The sequence below is a fragment of the Callithrix jacchus genome, chromosome 7 (assembly GCF_049354715.1).
Source record: "Callithrix jacchus isolate 240 chromosome 7, calJac240_pri, whole genome shotgun sequence".
Classification (NCBI taxonomy): Eukaryota; Metazoa; Chordata; class Mammalia; order Primates; family Cebidae; genus Callithrix; species Callithrix jacchus.
In genome coordinates this window covers 92,294,735-92,315,052 of record NC_133508.1, presented here as the reverse complement: position 1 = coordinate 92,315,052, position 20,318 = coordinate 92,294,735, and the positions used below count along the sequence as shown (strand labels likewise).

The 20,318-nt window shown below is 36.5% G+C and overlaps 1 protein-coding gene across 8 annotated transcripts in view; it reads left to right on the top strand.

Moving 5' to 3' along the window:
- Positions 1–20,318, top strand: part of USP24 (ubiquitin specific peptidase 24) — a 154,449-nt gene that overhangs the window by 38,747 nt on the left and 95,384 nt on the right. For 6 of the 8 annotated variants that reach the window (XR_013520109.1, XM_078331960.1, XM_035251616.3 and 3 more), the window contains exons 2-7: positions 5,691–5,856; positions 7,352–7,419; positions 10,829–10,972; positions 11,652–11,774; positions 16,633–16,668; positions 17,269–17,334. Coding sequence is in view for 7 of the 8 variants with exons in the window: in XM_035251616.3 (XP_035107507.1) it covers positions 5,691–5,856; positions 7,352–7,419; positions 10,829–10,972; positions 11,652–11,774; positions 16,633–16,668; positions 17,269–17,334 (603 nt within the window). In the remaining variant the exon portion in view is untranslated. The remainder of the gene's footprint in view (positions 1–5,690; positions 5,857–7,351; positions 7,420–10,828; positions 10,973–11,651; positions 11,775–16,632; positions 16,669–17,268; positions 17,335–20,318) is intronic. The other 2 variants (XM_054236291.2, XM_078331958.1) reach the window with 1 other exon arrangement.

The following is a 20,318-nucleotide window of genomic DNA, read 5'->3' as shown; positions in this document are numbered from 1 at the left end:
CACTCCAGCCTGGCGACTGAGCGAGACTCTGTCTCAAGAAAACCCAAAAAAAACAGTATTTATTAAATACCTATGTTATGCTAGGTACCAGCTTCTAGAGATACAGAAGTGGCCAAAAATAGACAGGGTCCATGCCCTTAAGGTAGCTTGGTCTAGTGAGGAGCAAACATAAATCACAGATAAATGTAAAATTACACTGTAAATAGTGCTGTGAAGGAGACGTTGAGGATGGGAAGGGTATATATTAACTGTAGGAATTTGTCTAGCTTAGAAATTTTGGAAAGGTTTCCCTGAAAGAATTAAAGATGTATAGGAGTTAAATAGGTTAAAGAGGACAAAAAGATGAGTTCAGAAATAGTGGCATAAAGCAATCATTTATTGTGCCCATAGATTCTATTGGGAAGGCATATATATAGCAGTTTGCCTCAGCGGGAAGACTAAGGCTGGATGACTTGATGGCTGGAGGCTGGATTCATCTGAAAGCTTCTTCTCTGGCCTTTAGCAGTTGGCTGTCCAGGGAGGCCTTAGTAAGACTTGGACAGAACACCCATACGGGAACTCTGCATTTAGCCTGGGTTCCCTCAGGACATGGTGTCCACGTTGCAGGAGGGAGTGTCCCGAGAGAGAGCCAGGAGGAAGCTGTATCGCCTTTCATGACCCAGGCTTAGATGTGTCTTTTTCTGCCGTATTCTGTTCACCGAGGTATGCACACACATAGTTCCACCCTGGTTCAGATCCAGGGGAAGTAAATGCCACTTTATGATGAAGAGTGACAAGGTTCTGGAAGAGTATGTGGGGCCAGAAATACTGCTGTGGCCTTTTGGGAAAATAGTCTGATACAGGGAGCTTTATGCCAGACCATAAGCTAAATCCCAGAGAAATGATCTGGAGTGCAGAAAGCTGGAGAGAGAGAGTTAGAGGCTAGACTATTCAAGGCCTTGTAAAATATTTTAAACATGATTTAGACTTCTCTTAAGAACAAAAGGAAGCCATGAAGATTTTAAGGTTAATGTCAGATTAGTGCTTTATGAAGATCAGTGTGGAGAGTAAATGTGTTTATGAGGTAGAGGGAGACCAGGCAGGAAGCTGGTGAAGTAATCTAGGCATAAACCGGGGCTAGGTGGTAACTGTGGAGATAGACAGAAGTAGGAGGAATTGGAGAGAAATGTGTGGGTTCCAATCACCAGATCCTGGGGATGGGGATGGGAGAACAAAGTGTCTAGAATGATCCCCTGGCTTCTGGCTATGCTACTAGTTGAATCTGCTGCCATTCACTGGGATGAAGAACACGAGAAGTGGACCAGGATTTATGGGGGAAAGATCATGAATTTGGTTTGGGGCAAACATTGAATTAGAGAAGATGTCAAGCAGACAGTTTCATTTGTGGGCCTGAAGCTCATAGGAGAGGTCTAAGCTGGAGATAGATACGTATGAGGCATCTACAGATAGGAGGTAATTGAGATTTGGAGGGTGAATTCAGTCAACCAGGGAAATAGATGGGAACAAAAAAGAAGAGGGCGTAACACTGGGGTCTGAGGAACTCAAATATTTGGTGACTAGGAAGAAGAAGGTGTACCAGAAGAGGAGACAGACTAGAACAGCCAGACTCATGGGAGGAGAACAGAGTGTGTGCTGTTCTAGGAGGGAGGGAGGAGAAGCCAGCATGTCAAGAGGAGGGAGAAGGCGGAAGGTCAGATACTCCTAAGAGGTAAAGTTAGGACTGAGACATAATTGGATTTAGTGAAATAAAGTTCAGTGGTGACCTTCATAGTAGCCATTTTGGAGAATAGGGGACTCTGAAATGAAGATTGGTGTATTGTCAGGAATGAATCCTGACAGTGTGTGGTGTGGAGATGACGATGGCAAATATAGATACCTCTTTGAAGAATTTATCCCCTCAGTGAGAAAAGAGAGGTGAAAACAGAAGGGCTGTTGATGAAGGCAACTTTGATATTTTATCATGAGAAATGGACAGTTTATTATTATTACCATTATTTTTATTTTTAGAGAGCGAGAAAGAGACAGGGTCTCACCGTGTTGCCCAGGTTGGTCTTGAACTTCTGAGCTCAAGTGATCCTCCCACTTTGGCCTCCCTAAGTGCTAGGATTACAGGCATGAGCCACCTCGCCCTGTCTGTACAGTTCATTTTTTTTTCCCTACATTCATTGGTTTATTTTTTTTTAAGTTTTTTAAATTGCATTTTAGCTTTGGGGGTACATGTGAAGAACATGCAAGATTGTTGTGTAGGTACACACATGGAAGTGTGATTTGCTGCCTTCCTCCCCATCACCTATATCTGGCGTTTCACCCCATGCTCTCTCTCCCCAACTCCCCACTCCCTGCTGTCCCTCCCCTATTTCCCCCCGACAGACCCCAGTGTGTGATGCTCCCCTCCCTGTGTCCATGTGTTCTCATTGTTCAACACCCACCTATGAGTGAGACATGTAGTGTTTTATTTTCTGTTCTTGCATCAGTTTGCTGAGAATGACGGTCTCCAGGTTCATCCATGTTCCTACAAAGGACACAAACTCATAGTTTTCGATGGCTGCATAATATTCCATGGTGTATATGTGCCACATTTTCTCTATTCAGTCTATCATCAGTGGGCATTTGGGTTGGTTCTAGGTCTTTGCTATTGTAAACAGTGCTGCAATGAACATTCGTATGCCTGTGTCCTTATAGTAGGACGATTTATAATCCTTTGGATATATACCCAGTAATGGGATTGCTGGGTCAAATGGAATTTCAATTTTAGGTCCTTGAGGAATTGCCACACTGTCTTCCACGGTGGTTGAACTAATTTACACTCCCACCAACAGTGTAAAAGTGTTTGTTTCTCCATATCCTCTCCAGCATCTGTTGTCTCCAGATTTTTTAATGATTGCCATTCTAACTGGCGTGAGATAGTATCTCAATGTAGTTTTGATTGGCATTTCTCTAATGATAATGAACATTTTTCGTGTTTGTTGGCCTCATGTATGTCTTCTTTTATAAAGTGTCTGTTCATATCCTTCACCAACTTTTGAATGGGCTTGTTTCTTTCTTGTAAATTTGTTTTAGTTCTTTGTAAATTCTGGATATCAGCCCTTTGTCAGATGGGTAAACTGCAAAAATTTTTTCCCATTCTGTTGGTTGCCGATTCACTCTAATGACTGTTTCTGTTGCCATGCAGAAGCAGTGGAGTTTGATTAGGTCCATTTGTCTATTTTGGCTTTTGTTGCCAGTGCTTTTGGTGTTTTGGTCACGAAGTCCTTGCCTACGCCTATGTCCTGAATGGTTTTGCCTAGATTTTCTTCTAGGGTTTTTATGGTGTTAAGTCTTATGTTTAAATTTTTAATCTATCTGGAGTTAATTTTAGTGTAAGGTGTCAGGAAGGAGTCCAGTTTCTGCTTTCTACACATGGCTAGCCAGTTTTTCCGTCACTGTTTATTAAACAGGGACTCCTTTCCCCATTGCTTGTTTTTGTGAGATTTGTCAAAGATCAGATGGTTGTAGATGTGTGGCATTGCCTCCGAGGCCTCTGATCTATTCCATTGGTCTCTATCTCTGTTTTGGTACCAGTACCATGCTGTTTTGATTACTGTAGACTTGTAGTATAGTTTGAAGTCCAGTAGTGTGATGCCTCCCGCTTTGTTCTTTTTGCTTAGAATTGACTTGGCTATGCGGGCTCTCTTTTGGTTCCGTATGAAGTTTAAGGTGGTTTTTTCCAGTTCTGTGAAGAAGGTCATTGGTAGCTTGATGGGGATAGCATTGAATCTGTAAATTACTTTGGGCAGTATGGTCATTTTCACGATATTGATTCTTCCTAACCTTGAGCATGGACTGTTTCTCCATCTGTTTGTGTCCTCTCTTATTTCATTGAGCAGTGGCTTGCAGTTTTCCTTGAAGAGGTACTTTACATCCTTTGTTAGTTGTATTCCTAGGTATTTTATTCTCTTTGTAGCAATTGTGAATGGCAGTTCATTCTTGATTTGGCTCTCTTTGTCTGTTATTGGTGTAGAGGAATGCTTGTGATTTTTGCACATTGATTTTGTATCCTGAGACTTTGCTGAAGTTGCTTATCAGTTTCAGGAGTTTTTGGGCTGAGGTGATGGGGTCTTCTAGATATACAATCATGTCTTCTGCAAATAGAGACAATTTGACTTCCTCCTTTCCTGTTTGAATACCCTTTATTTCTTTTTCTTGCCTGATTGCTCTGGCTAGAACTTCCAGTACTATATTGAATAGGAGTGGTGAGTGCCAGATTTCAAAGGGAATGCTTCCAGTTTTTGCCCATTCAGTGTGATATTGGCTGTGGGTTTGTCGTAAATAGCTTTTATTATTTTGCGATACGTTCCATCCATATCTAGTTTATTGAGGGTTTTCAGCATAAAGGGCTGTTGAATTTTGTCAAAGGCCTTCTCTGCATCAATTGAGACAATCATGTGGTTTTTGTCTTTGGTTTTGTTTATGTGGTGAATTACGTTTATAGACTTGCGTATGTTGAACCAGCCTTGCATCCCTGGGATGAATCCTACTTGATCGTGGTGGATAAGCTTTTTGATGTGCTGTGGCAATCAGCTTGCCAGTATTTTATTGAAGATTTTTGCATCTATGTTCATCATGGATATTGGCCTGAAGTTTTCTTTTCTTGCTGAGTCTCTGCTGGGTAAGGGTATCAGGATGATGTTGGTCTCATAAAATGATTTGGGAAGGATTCCCTCTTTTTGGATTGTTTGGAATAGTTTCAGAAGGAATGGTACCAGCTCCTCTTTGTATGTCTGGTAGAATTTGGCTGTGAACCCTTCTGGACCTGGGCTTTTTTGGGTGGTAGGCTCTTAGTTGCTGCCTCAACTTCAGACCTTGTTATTGGTCTATTCATGGTTTTGACTTCTTCCTGGTTTAGGCTTGGGAGGATTCAAGTGTCCACGAATTTATCCATTTCTTCCAGGTTTACTAGTTTATGTGCATAGAGTTGTTTAAAAGAATGGAAATCATAACAAACAGTCTCTCAGACCACAGTGCAATCAACTTAGAACTCAGAATTCAGAAACCAACTCAGAACTGCACAGCTTCATGGAAACTGAACAACTGGCTCCTGAATGTTGACTGGATAAACAATGAAATGAAGGCAGAAATAAAGTTGTTCTTCAAAACCAACGAGAATGAAGACACAACATACCAGACTCTCTTGGTCACATTTAAAGCAGTCTCTAGAGGAAAATATATAGCAACAAATGCCCACATGAGAAGAAAGGAGAGATCTAAAATGGACACCCTGTTGTCAAAATTAAAAGAGCTAGAGGAGCAAGATCAAAAAAACTCAAAACCTAGCAGAAGACAAGAAATAACTAAGATCAGAGCAGAACTGAAGGAGATAGAGACACAAAAAACCCTTAAAAAAATCAATAAATCCAGGAGCTGGTTTTTTGAAAAGATCAACAAGATAGACAGACGACTGTACAGTTCATTTTTAAAGAAAGAGATGAGGTCACCTTCCGAGAGAGCAAGTAGGGTTGCCAGAATGATAAAAGTTGAGAATATTTGAGATATTATTGGTGAAAGATGTGATTATAAGAAAGAAAGATAGAATCCACAGTATTGGTGTTAATAGCTACCATTGATGAAGTATCTACTCTGTGTTACATATGAAATTTTTCGAGTAATCACTGATTAGTTTATTTGCTTTTTATCTTACCCCTTTTTGTCAGAAGAATGATGAAAATGGAAACTGCTCAGGGGAAGGAATTGAATTCCCTACAACAAATTTATATGAACTGGAAAGCCGTGTTTTGACTGATCATTGGTCCATCCCTTACAAGCGAGAAGAATCACTAGGCAAGTGCCTGTTGGCATCTACCTACCTAGCAAGACTTGGTAAGTTTTCAGACATCAGAACATTTGTTTGTGGACATTTGTTTCACAGAAGGCCTGAGTTTAATGAAGGCCTTTGTTGTTGCCTAGCTGTCTGATATTGGACAGATCATTTATTCTCTTAGTCTTCACTTATCTCCGGCAGAAGAAAAGCTTTCAACTAAATTTACTGTTTGCTTCTACCTTTGATAGAGTATAAGATTATTTAAAATATAATTGAAAAGCTTAATGGAAATTGAAATTAACTTTTTCTACAGAAGCTTGGAGTACTTTAAATTAAGGCTCAATTCAATAGCTTTTCTTTTTTAAGAGAAGAAAGTAATATTTAACCAATTTGTTGTGCTTATTAAGTGCACAACATTGTTTTAAGCTTTAAAAATATTAAGTTAGTAGAATAATAAAATATCATTAGGTGTGAAGAATGGGGGTCTGTACTAAAAAAGAGAAAATAACTTATTTTTCGTATTGAATTCAGTTATGAATAGGGCCACTGTTCTGTGGAATTTTTTTCTTATTAAGAGTATGCATAGTTTACTCCTATGAATAAATGCAAGATATATCAAAAGGAAATATTTTGACTAGGTTTAGATTTAACCCTAATATCCTTTTATGGTGTATTTCTGATTGGCTTCTCAGCCAATTTTGTATTGAGCTCCTGTTAGGATCTAGGTACTAGGCTAAGCAGTGGGTCTGAAAAAAAAAAATGAATGTGTTTAGCAGTATTCCCAATGATAAGCAAAATCCATTACTGAGTCTAATAAAGAAATGTGCTTTTTCCAAAAGATGATTTTACAGGGAATTAAATTGGTATTTATCACTTACTATGTGAATTGTGCCAGGCACAAATCTGTGTAACGGAGTTCATTGGTTTGTTTTAAGGAAGAAGAGTGACTTCGGCATTTATTGCACATATTTGTGGGTGGGGCTCTTTTTGTTTGTTTTTTAGTTTTTGAGACAGGGTTGCTCAGGCTGTGGTGCAGTGGCACAATCATGGCTCACGGCGGCCTGAACCTCTCAGGCTCAAGTGATCCTCCCACCTTAGCCTCCCAAGTAGCTGGGACAACAAGCAAGCACTACCACACCTGGCTTTTTATTTTCTGTAGAGACAGGGTTTCACTGTGTTGCCCAGGCTGGTCTCAAACCCTTGGGCTCAAGTGATCCTCTTGCCTTGGCCTCTCAAAGTTCTGGGATTAGAAAATATTTGTGTTCCTGTAGAACTTTTTAGGGAAATAATAATGGCTAGTAAGTAGCAGCTGTTGGTGTTTTATTAGCTATTTAATCAGATCATTGAAATTACACTGACATAGAAGCACAAGTTTAATCTAATGCTGTGGTTGTTTCTCAGCCTTTTCTTCATCAAAGATATATATTCTACTTTTAATAATTTATTAAGAATTAAGGTTGCTATGACATAGTTCCGTATTTATGAATTTAGAATGATGTATATGATTTTTACAAACTACCAAAGATCTGAATAAAATATTTTTATTTTGCTAAGGTCTTTCTGAGTCTGATGAGAATTGTAAAAGATTTATGGATAGGTGTATGCCTGAAGCATTTAAAAAGGTAAGAATGAGCTGATGTGATTTTGGTTTGTGGCGGTGGGGTGAAGGAAGAGAAGCTTTTTGTTGTAATTTGAGTTTTTATGTGTAAGACCAGTTTATGAATCTTGTTTAACTGAGGAATCCTCTAATATAAAAAAAAGGAGCTCTGAATTTGGGGCTTATGAATGATTTACTTCTTTTATATTGTCTGCATGTATCTCTGATTAAATACAACTTTTATTAATAATAAATACTTCCTACTATTTAATTGCTAAAGAATAGGTTAAGACTTAATTATACTGGGATATTGCACATATTAGTAAACAAAGACTTGTGGCACACAGAAATACAGTATACACTTATCAAAATATGAGCTGCTTTAAGTGTGTGAGACAGGAGAAGACATTTTAAACTACTGAAAGATTGACCAGGTACTCTCACTGCCAAAATAGCGTGCATATGGCAGCATCTCTTCTGAGCCAGAGTGATATGCTTGCCATATGTCTTAGAAAGTAGTGTTTCTTAACAATGGGAATAGGAGATCACAAGAATTGTGTTTCTAAAAGCAGACCAAATCAGCCTCCCTTTTTAGCAGGTGAGTTGAATCCTCATAAGAGCAAGTCTGTTAAGATGCTGCTATTTTCCCCCAACATGTAACTAAGTGCCCAGCTCATAGAAAGAGCTCAGAAGAAGATGAATGAATGATTATTTTACTGACTTAACTTTTGGATTTTTGACATCCATTTTTTCCAGTATACAAATAAGTCACTAGAACTACAGATGGGTAATGTTTGTATTTATCTTAAGATGCAGAAAAGCAAACAGTTCCTTTGCAAATTGTTATTCCCAGCTGCATTTTGGTAGACAGAGTCTCCTTTGATTTGAGCCTTTAAAAATAATAAAATTAATTTTATAAGCAATATAGCTTCATATTTGAAAAAAGGGAGAAGACTTTTCAACTTGTCATTTGGGCAGAGATTATATGAAATCAAGATTTATCTCTATTTTAGATTAGCTCATCTATCAATTTGTAGTTTAAAATAATTTTAAACTTTTAAGAATTATAGCAGCTTTTTAAAAAATGCAAAATTGACTAAGCACAGTGCTTCACACTATAATCCCAGGACTTTGGGAGGCCAAAGTGGGAGGACATCTTGAGGCCAGGAGTTTAAGATCAGCCTAGGTACATAGTGAGACCCCTGTCTCTACAAAATTTAAAATAAAATAAAATAAAAATAGCAAATTGTTATAATATAACATACTGTGACACATATCACAGTAGATTTATAAACTTAAAATGAAAAATGTATTCAGAGTTGTGGAAAAGGACTTACTTGTCTAAGGAAAGGTGGAGGATCTCCAGATCCAGAAATTCCTGTATCCAGTCCGTTCACCAGCAAGTTGCACATTTGGAGTATCATACTCTTAACTCTCTGCAGAGATACTTCAGAAAACTGTTTTGTCTCATGCCCTCAGCTGTTAGTAGCAGTATAATAAATGGTCACATGGTTGGTTGTTTTTCTGTAAAACTGTGAGTACAAAGGTATCCTGTCTTATGTTACTCAGTTTGCACTTTAGAGCTATTAAAAAGGTTCTCCTTCCTGTCATCTTTTATGAAATCAGAAGAGCTACAGAGTTCTGTGTGCCTTTAGGCTTGTCTGCCAGAAAACTCAGGAGGATTTGATATAATTGGTACTACTTCCCTAGCTTTGTTTCCTGGTTCAGTGACCATCCCTCTCCCCAGTTCTCCAGGCTTTTCTCATAAGCTGCCTCACATTTTCTTTTTGAAGGAAGGGTATGAGTAATATATGATTGCATGAATAAGGTGCACAAAGGAACTTATTGTCATTTCCACCTTCTTCACCTTTTACCTTCAGGCTAGCCTGGATATTTTACTCTAGTATATTCAGGCAGAAAATATAATTCAGGTTTGGCCTTAATGCATGGTTATGTTTAAACCTTGTGTGCATCTTCCCCACGAGGTACTTCCTGCCTTTCCCTGTCTCTTCTAGAATGTAGACAGAATTGTATTTTCAAAATGAAAAATGGGCAAATGGAATGGCTCCAGAGGGATTGGTGCTTAATCCACATACATTTTTGTTGTGTAATCAGTTGAAGTTTCTCAAATGTTAATCTCTGCTTTGTTTTGCTTCATTATTTAATTTTTAAGTATAGGAGGGATATGTAGTCAGGCAAAAAAAATTCTGCAAAAACAGTAGCTTGTTGGTTTGTATAAAATCAATCTTATGACTTTTGCTAATTTGAGCAAATACTGTGGCTAATTAGTATTTAGAAAATCTGGAACTGAGGTTTTTCTCTGTAGCTATTACAGTTTGGGCTCTTCCAGCCTACTCTAAAAAAGAGGTTCTCAGTATGGCCAAGATGAAGTTTTTGTTACATAGTATTTTCCCTTTGAAAAATCTTACAAAAACATGAAACCACCATATCAATTTAAGTGAAATCCTTTGATTTCTCATTTTTTATATTGGTACTTGTTCTTCACTTCCCCAAAGACCAGAAGACATCCATCTTCTCTACATTTTAAGGAATCTAAGAAGCTATCTAGTTATAAGATTTGTACCATTGTTTTACATTTGTTTATATTTAAGAAACATAGCGACAAAGTAAACAGTTGAATGTCTTAAGACTTAGAGCTATTTTAGACTTGCTTAAACATTTCAAAAATTAAATATTATTTTGTACATACTAAAAAGGAAAATGTAAGCAAAATAAACTGTTAAGGTGTTTCTAAGATTTTTTTTTTTCACATTCTGAGTCCTGCTGTCATCTAGTCAACAGGTAGAAAAAAATGTTATCCTATTTCTGAGATGTTAAAAAATGTTCAAAGGATATGTTTGTTAGAATCCATGTAATACAGCATTCATTTCTTAGGTTCCAGAAATGTTAATATGGGCAGCCAGCCATCAAGATATATTAATAATGCCTTACCATTTATAAAATGCTTGCATGTTTGTTGTATCTTTTAGTCCTCATAACATTTGTGTGAAGTGGATAGGAATTATGCCTCTTTAGAGATGAAAGAACCGAGCCTTTGAGAACTCATGTAGATTTTTTCCGGGCCACACAGCTAGAAAACAGTAATACTGGAATTGATTTTAAGTTTTTACTTTGCTCTGTACCATTTGACCTCCCCTAGTAATTATGAAAAGTAGAGGACCAAATAAAGTTTTTCTTTTAAACAAAGTGCTTTAGTGCAAGAGAATTAAAATTCAAAAGCCAAACTCTGTATTGACTTTGAAATAAATGGGCAAGTAGATGAACTACAGCTATGGGTCTTTTAAAAGCCAATCATCTGCATTGAAAAAGTATTTTCATCATAATCTCTCAATTATTTGAGATGGACCTGGTAAATTGTAGATATATTTTCTTTTTTCAAGTTAGACTCTAGACTATCCTTTATGTTTTCATAGCTCCTGACGTCAAGTGCTGTTCACAAGTGGGGTACTGAAATTCATGAAGGAATCTACAACATGTTAATGCTATTAATAGAGCTGGTTGCAGAGAGAATAAAACAAGATCCAATTCCCATTGGTCTCCTGGGTGTGCTTACAATGGTATAGTATTTCTAAAATGAAGTACTTTATGTTTTGATTTTGTTTAAAATACTTACTGTTCTCTGACTGGTAATTAATAATGAATCATAATGATTTTATCATTAAGGATATTAGGATACTTTGTCTTTATTTTAAAAGCAGAGCAACCATCTTGTGTTCTTGGTTTGTAGGAATTACTTTCCTAATTGTAATGGGTTTTTCAACTTATTAAATGCCTTTCCCTTATCTCTTCCTGATTATTCATTCTTAAGTACTTTCATATGGAGTGTTCATGTAGATGTAGTTTGGTTTCTGGCCTTTTCCCCCAAAAGGTAACAGCAGCTGCATGAAGAAGGGACCCTCATATTTTCCCCTCCTGACTTCTGCCTTCAGTGCCTCTGTTGCTCATCTTGTCCCCAGTAGCCCTAGCACACCTGGGACATTGGCATCACAGTGCCTTGAGTAAGACCTCATCCTGTTGCCACCTCCTCTTCCCTCATAGGGAACACTGAACAGGACAGGAGAACGGCACATTAGTTTTCAGCGCCTCTGCACTAGCTAAGCCGTATGCTTTCTGTGTATTCTTGAAAGATCCATTAATGAGGGGAGTCTAAGGCTATATTTTTATCTTTTTTTCTCATGCTAATATGTGTTGCTATAGAAATAGATAATAATGTTTCTCTGTTCTCTTTGAATCTAGGCTTTCAATCCTGATAATGAATACCATTTTAAAAACAGAATGAAAGCGTCTCAAAGGAATTGGGCAGAAGTGTTTGGAGAGGGAAATATGTTTGCTGTTTCACCTGTATCGACTTTCCAAAAGGTAAACATAGTTTAGTTTCATCTTTTTATAGAAAAATCTATTGAAAAAGATTTTTTTGTGCTATAAAAATGACAATTTATATGGAAGGATTAAAACAGTCTCAGAAATGACAAATATCCCATCTGGCTTATAAAATCGCCTACTTTTTTTCAGATAGTGCATAATTTTTCTATAGTTCTTAACTAATATGAAGATTTTATAGGTTTGAAATGATGTTTAGTGAAATGAGAACTATCTTTAGTGTCATGTATCAGGTTATCAGAACCCCCAATTTAATTGATGTTCCAGTTTCTTAGATTTCAGAGAGTAGAGCATTTGAAATGATTAATAAATGATTAATTGTACCTATAAAAAATAATCCAGTAATCTCATATATAGTTTTCTTTTAATCTTCATAGGCATTAAAACTTTCGCTTTTCCAGGCCTAGAACCAATATATTTTATATTCAAAAGACTACAGTCTGCAATAAGCATATACTCACAAGAATTGCATAATCTAAACAATTCTTTAGTTAAAATACTGTTTGGTTTGAGAAACAGTTGAAAGAAATTGAGTTTAATCAATAGAAAACTTGTCCATTGCTTTAGTGGAAGCAGAGGGTTAGGTCAACAATTGTTTATTTAACATTTACTATGTGTCTAGCATTATTCTAAGTTTGAGATATAAGCATAAGTACACAGTCCTGTCTTAATATACATAGTAATAATATGTGATTACTAGCTTGTAGTATAGTGGAGGAAATATGAAAACAAGAAATGACAGCATGATAAACAGTGGGTAGAATTATCATAACATGTACTGTGCATAGAATCCAGGGGAAGGAGTGGTTATTTCCACCTTGGGGAGTGAAACAGTTCCCCAGAAAGGAGGAAAGAACTGAGTGGAAAGGACAATGAATGTTCTTTGGAATTTAATCCCCATGCCAGCTCTTTGAGTTGGGTACTAGTTTTACCCACATTTCATAGGTGAGAACTGAAACAGATGTGAAGTACTTGCCCAATACCCATACCTAGTTATAGGGAGAACTCACGCAGGCAGCTAGTCAGTGTTCTTTAACCATATGCAGCACTGCCTCCACAAATTCAAAACCTTCTCTTCAGATGCATTGTGAGGATCAAGTGACAAATATACATAAAAATACTGAACATGGTGGTTCACTATAGTGAGCTCTTGGCAGATGTTCATTATCTTCCTTCACTTTACATATGCATCCACTGAGACCCAGAAAGGTGCAGTCTTTGTGTTTCCTCTCATTACCACAAGGGAACTCTCTCTTCTAGATATCTTCTTCTCTTGCCTTCTCAAGCATATTCCTCCCCTTGGCTTTCTGTTCTTTCTTTGGTATCCTCAGTCTTTTCCTTGCTGTTGGATTGTTACCTTTGTATGCAGCGTGATCCAGTATCTTCCCATCTTTAAATATTCTGCCTTTAATATCGTATCCCTCTGTAGTTTCAGCATGGTCCTCTGCTCCCCTTCCCAGCCAGACCTCCTGAAGATACCCTAAAATTTTAATTTACTAGGCAAAATCTAAATTTCACCAGTATCTTTTCTCCTTCTTGAGCCATGCATAAAGACCTTAGAATGTTGGATATGCTCACTCTCCTCTCAAATGATTCATTTCCTCTTCATCTTAATTGTGCATTGTCTTAGTCCCCTCCTATCATTTTTTACCCAGCAAAGTAGATAGTGCACTCTATAGAGAATCTTTAGTAAGGTTCTATTTGTGGATAAGGCTTGGTTTTTGATGGCCTGAACTTTGTCATTCCTTGAAGTGTGTATTTTCACTGGGTTCAAAAGTCTAGATGATATTTTTTTCTCTCAGAATATTAAAGATAATCATTTGACTGTCTTGTGGCTTTGATTATAGCTGTTGAGAAGTTGGCTATTGGTCTGACTGTGGTTCTTTTATTAGAATTTTGTCTTTTCTCCATGGCCGTATTTTGAAATCTTTTCTTTCTCTTTTATGTTTGTAAGTTTGACCTTAATGTGATTAACTATGGTATTCTTTTTATTTATTTTGCTTCAGATTCATTGGGCTTCTGAATCTAAGGTTAATGTCTTACATCAGTTCTAGAAATTTCTCAGCCTTTATCTTTTAAAATATTGCCTCTTCCCCATTAGTCTGTCTTCTTCTGAAACTTGGGTAAATGTTAGACTGTCTCATTCTGTCCTCCATGTCCCTTAACTCCTTTCACATTTTCCATCTTTTGTCTCCTTATGTTGTGATTGTGATAACGTTTTTCCAGATCTATAGTAGTATAATTCACTGATTTTTTATTTGTATCTAATCTGCTGTTTAACTTGTTTATTAAAGTCTTTAATTTCAGTTACTGAATTTTTCATTTATATAAATTTTGTTTGGTTCTAATTTGACTCTGTTTAACTTTTTATTGTCTCATGTTGTTGACTCTTATTTTCAATCCCTAATTTGTTTAATGTTTACTTTATCTTCTGTGTCTCATATCCGTAGGTCTGATTCTACTGGCTTTACTCACTTGCTTTGTGTATGTATGTAGGTGTATAGAAATATGTTTATACTTATTTGTTTGTTCATTTTTCTTTGAACTCATGTTTCTTAGCATTTATTCTAGGAGGGTGGTTTGAAGCCTAAGTTGAAAGTTCTTTCTTCCAAAAAGGATTTACTTTTACTTCTTCCAGGTACCTGGAAGCACTCCATTCTGTGACCGTTTTAGAATAAATTATCAGCTTAAGGTTTTTCAGGCCGTAACGTCAGCGTGAATTTGAGCAGTAATATGAATATGAGGGAAATTCTGTGGTTATGAATTCTTGGAGAATGTTTTTCTCCCTTTAGGCATCCTTATTTTCCCTTTCTGCAGGTAAATCTATTTGAGTTCATCTGACACCAAGGATGTAGCCCTTTAGTTCTAGCTTTACGTTAAAGTACCTTTTGAGTCACCCTGTCCCACCTGGGCTTTGTGTCCCTTTTCTCCCGCAGATGGAAGCTCAAGGTCACCAGGGCTCCGCAGCTGCCTGTGGGTGAAGCTGGCTTCAGAGCCTTCCTGCCTGCCTCACGGGATCCTGCTTTCTCTGTTTTAAACTTCTGAGCTTTTTTTGCCAACTTGGCCTAGATGTATATTTTAATGTTTTTATCCATTAGTGTTTTCAGCTGGAGAGCCATTTAGGTTACCTAGACTGAAGTCTACTAACTTTTCAGGGCATTCCATTCTGCCTTTGTCCACCATCTACTGAAATCATTCTTAAGGCACCAACACCCCTTCATGTTTCCAGATCAGAAAGTAATGTCCCTTGACCCCATCAATAGCACTGGTCACAGTTGCTCCTTCCTTGGAGATGTTTCTTCCGTGGCTTTCAGGGCGCTCCAGTGCCTATGCTTCTGCCTGCCCCCAAGCCATGTTTCCTCTGTTGACTTCTTCAGCTCTAACCAGTTTTGATCTTCCGGGCTTCCTCTCTCTATTCACTACACTTTCTCTAATGGATTTAAATGTCATATTTAGGCCAATGGTCCTCGAATTCCTATCTCTGTGGCTTAAACCTCTTATCTGAGTATATCAGACTTGAAGAGTCAATTATATCCTTTTCGTTGCCACACAGAGTTCCAAAACTTAGTATGTCTGAAGTGGAATTTGATTTTGCCTCCCTGGCGTTCATTCTTCTCTTCAGTAAGTAACATCACCATCTATCTAGATGCTCATGCCAGAAGCATAGGAGTCAGCCAGGATTCATTCCTTGAATAAAGGATAACCAAACCATAAACAAGTCCTTTGATTTAATCTCTAATATGTCTCCAGTTGACCTCTCTCCCCTCCTTCTGCTGCCGTCCTATTCCACGCACAGCTGTGAACTATCTAGATACTGCACTGGCCTTCTAACTGGTTGTGTCTGATCATGTCTCATTCTCCTCTTCATCCATTCCATTCTGTTCTCTACAGAACTACAGGAGTGATCTTAAAATATAAAACACTGTTGCTGAAAATGCTTCTGTTGCTTTCTTTCTAATCATGGCCTGTAAGTGTCTCCATGATCTACATTTTTTGCCTCTCTGTACAACCTCATCTCTGCCACTCCTGGCTCACCATGTCCCAGCAGGGAGAGTTTTTTAAACACAGCAGGCTCTTTTCTGCCATCCCAGGACCTTTGCTATTTTAGCCCCTCTGCCTGGACTGTTCTTTAAATGTCTATATCTGTCTCCTCCTCTACAGATGACGTCTTCAGAGAAGTCTTTCATGACCACTGCCCCAAGTAGAGGAAGGTCTTATTTTTCTTTTGAGGACTTTTTGTTTTTTCTTTTGTAGGACTTAGCACAATTTGAATTATCTTCTGTATATGGTGCGCTACTTGGTTTTGTTGACCCTGCTAGAATATGAGCTTTGTAAAAGCAGATACATCTCTTCCTAGTCGCTGTTCTATATCTAGTCATTAGAACAGTGAATACTCAAAAAAGAAAAGGGAGGAGAAAAGAGAGCTTGCCTGAGAGCATTATTTAATTATCTAACTGGGACTAAAACTTTTCATCTCTTGACTGCTGAGTTACTACTTTTTATGTTAATAATTAATTTTTAATTTCTAAAATAAAACTTCTTTAGAGAATTTAACTCAAGTTATCCTGTATATTGGAGAGCTAAACAACTGATCTCAGCTATCCAAAAATGCACAGATGCCCCATATTCTGGCAATTCCATCAAAATGCAGACTTATAGACTCCCAAAATTATATACAGTAATGTTACAGATTAGGAAGCATTTGGGAAAAACTTGGAAAATAGTTTCCAAACTTTTAGAACATTTTCTCTAACTTTTCATTTAGGATAAAAGAAACGTAAGGGTTCAGGGGAAGCTTTTATATTGCCATCTCAATTTTGGTTTTCCTTTCTCGTAGGAGCCTCATGGATGGGTTGTGGATTTGGTGAATAAGGTATACGACTTTTATTAATATTGTTATGTAGCATATTTTCAGTTTTCTAATGAGATATCCTAGAGTTTGGTATATTAAGCAAATGGCGGCTCCAGATAATAATCAAAAAAATGCTTTAAGGACTAGATTTCATAGATTCTTCCTTTTTTTGTATGTATAATACTGGCACATAAACATCAGCTTTTGGACTTAGTACTATCTGCAGTATGCCACAGAAGCATTAGAAGGATCGATGCAAGGATTCTCTCAAGACCAATGTTATAGAGCACAGTGATAGAGTAGAATGTTAGCTTTAGTTCCTTGCTTAAATTATTAATATATAGCATTTTAAAATTAATATGTATAGGACAATAGAATGGCTGCGGTCAACAATAATTGTATATTTTTAAATAACAATGTAATTGGATTGTTTATAACTCAGAAAATAAACCCCTGAGGGGATGGTACCCCATTCTCCATGATGTGCTTATTTCACATTGCCTGCCTATATCAGAACATCTATGTGCCCCATAAACATGCACACCTCCTATGTACCAATAAATAATTTTCAAAATAAAAAAATTGAAAAATTAAATTAATATGTGCCCTTTTTCTTCTCAGTTTGGAGAATTAGGTGGATTTGCAGCAATCCAAGCCAAGCTCCATTCAGAAGATATAGAACTTGGGGTAAGTTAAACCACTGTTATACCCAGTGTGGAAGTTTACTTCATTTGAGTTGGTGTACAGCCAGAGGACAGGGTCTGGACATGTCAAGTTAAATGTTAAATTAAAGGCTCATCTTTAGGGAGCAGATTCCATGGTCCTGATAACCAAAGAAATGAAATGTTTACTCCTAATTATAACCAAATTGCCATGTAGAGTTTTTTTTCTCATTTTTTCTTTACCTATGGTATTTTTCTCTTAATTTGTAATGGGTTACATGAAATTATCTTACTGTTTAAAGTTGGTTGCTGTATGTGGCAAGTATATATATGCATAACAATTTTATGGCTCAGTTAAATGATTATATAAAATCAGAATTAACTTCATAGTCTCATGTTTAGTAAGCTTTTTGGTGTTACAAAAACTTAGATTAACAGATGGCTATAAAATGGGAGCTTAGACTCATCCATCATGTGCAGTGTTTGTTTCAACTTCATTTTCTCAAAACATATAACCTCATAGTAAGGGGAATAACTAATCTTTAATTTTTCAGATACTACTAACCTATTTGTTGCTGAGAGCACTTTATTCTTTTCTCTAATGACTTAATCATTCAATTAAAAACTATCACATACTTGGCATGAATAAGACACTGTACTATCTGCTGTAATTTGATCAATGCAGAAAATAATATGCCTAAATGTTAAAGATTGTGCTTACACTTGTAGTTATTTCTGTGAAACCATGACTAATTGATTCCTATTGGTCCCTCTCTGGATGAAGGAAATAGCAATGGTCAAGGAGAGAGACTGCTGGTGTGGTAATAGATTGACCCTTTCTTGCCACCCAGTGTTTATCCTAAAGATCATATGTCTGCCAGATTACAGACACTGATGCAGAAGCCTCCTCTTGCTTCCCTGGAAGTTAACTAGGTTGAACTGTCCTTGTGATCCCCATTGATTAGATCAAGTATGTTGGAAATGACTTTATTGCCTTGAAAGACAGTATATAACAACTTAAAAACCAAAACCTCTTCAGATCCAGGGTTAAAAAAAAAATACAGAGCACTCCTAAATTTCTACCCTACTTGGATGAAAATTGGCTGAGGATAGATAGATGGGAATCTGGGCTTAGTCCTTATTATTATTAAATGTGATGAGGTTAAAGAGTCTTGCAAGATTTTTCCTTAAGGTCAAACCATTTTTCAGAACAATTGTGTTGTCTGCTGCAGTTGACCCAGAATTATATTGTTTAGGCTGTATTGAGGGGATGATAACACTCAGGTATTGGAGAGATTCCAAAGGTTGGGACTCTTTTAGGAGACAGGTATAATTAAAATTCACAAGTTCTGGATTTCTGACCTGTTAAGCTGGCTGTGTCCCAGAATAAATTTAGGCCATATTATTAAGTCTGAGTACAACTTTGGAATTTAACAATACTGGAGAAAAAAAAAATCACTCACAATCCCACCAGTTAAAAACACCTGTACAAAACAAGAAATGAAAGTTGTTGCTCATCCTTCCTCCTGATCCCCACACATACCTACTTCCTTGGTAACAGTTTAATACATGCCTTTCTGGCTTTTCCCTAAATTTATGTAAATCTGTGCATGTTCTTTCTCTCTCTCTCTTTTTTTCTCCTAAACCCAAATTATCAAGCTATACCTAGTTGTATATTTTCATTTAACATAATATCGTGGTCATCTTTCCAGGTTAGTACTATCAGTGTTTTTAATGACTGCAAGTGGTATATTTCTGCAAATGGTATACCATGTTGTAGACAATTATTCACGGGCATTGGATTATTTCTATGTTTTTACTGTTAGAGTATTTCTTATAAATATATCTTTATGTACGTTCAACTATTTCTGAAAGATCAATTCCTAGAGAGAGAGATTTCTAAGTTAAAGATTACAGTCATTCCTTGTTATACAGGGGTATTGGTATCAGGATTCTGGGTATACCAGAATCCATGTATACTCAAATCCTGCAGTCAGCCCCACAGAACTTCTGTATATGAAAAGTCAACCTTCATTGATGCAGGTTTTGCATCCCGGGAATAGTGTATTTTCAGTCTTTCTTTGGTTCAAAAAATCTGCATGTAAGTGAACCCATGCAGTTCAAGCCTGTTTGTTCAAGAGTCAATTGTATATTTGTTTTAAAATTATAATTGACAGTGCTAAATGTCTTTCTAAAAAGGTTTTGCCCATCTATACTTCCACAAACCCATTTGATAATAGTCTCATTAATGCTAAATATTTTCAATCTTCGGTTTTCTAGTATGATGGACAAAAAAAGTTATTATTTAACATGTAATACTCTGATTTCTTAATGAGCTTGAGTATTTTGTCATAGGATTATTGGTTGGTTGTATTTCTTTTATGAATTGACCTAGTTTATTTCTGTTTCTTTTGGATGACTTGCTTTATTTTTAGGAATTATTTTTATATTAAGCTTATTAATGCTGTATCTGTTTTGCATGTTTGTATATCTTTTCTCCTAGTATTTTGCTTCTTTTTATTTTTATTGATGGTGGCTTTTGCTATATTGAAGTTTCAATCTTTTATGTAGTCAAATTTTTCTTTAATGGCTTAAAAGTTTTCTAACTTGCTTAAGTAATGTTCTCCTACCTGAAGTTTATAAAAATATATATTTTATACTTTCATATTTTAATTCTTTTTACTGAGTCCTTGAATTCACTTAGAATTTATTTTTATATAATTTTATATTATATATTTTATATATATATAATATATATATTATATATTTTATATATATATAATATATAAAATTTATATAAAAAATATAATATAACATTATATAAAAATTTATATATAAATAAATTCTAAGTGATTCCAATTTTATTTTCTTCCAAGTAGGTAGCCAATTGTTGTTAGATCCTCTACTGAGTAATCTCTTTTCCTTATTATTTGTATTTGCTGGCTTAATAATATATTAGAGGCCCATGTGCCAATGCATTTGTTTCTGGACCTCTGTTCCAGTAATTTA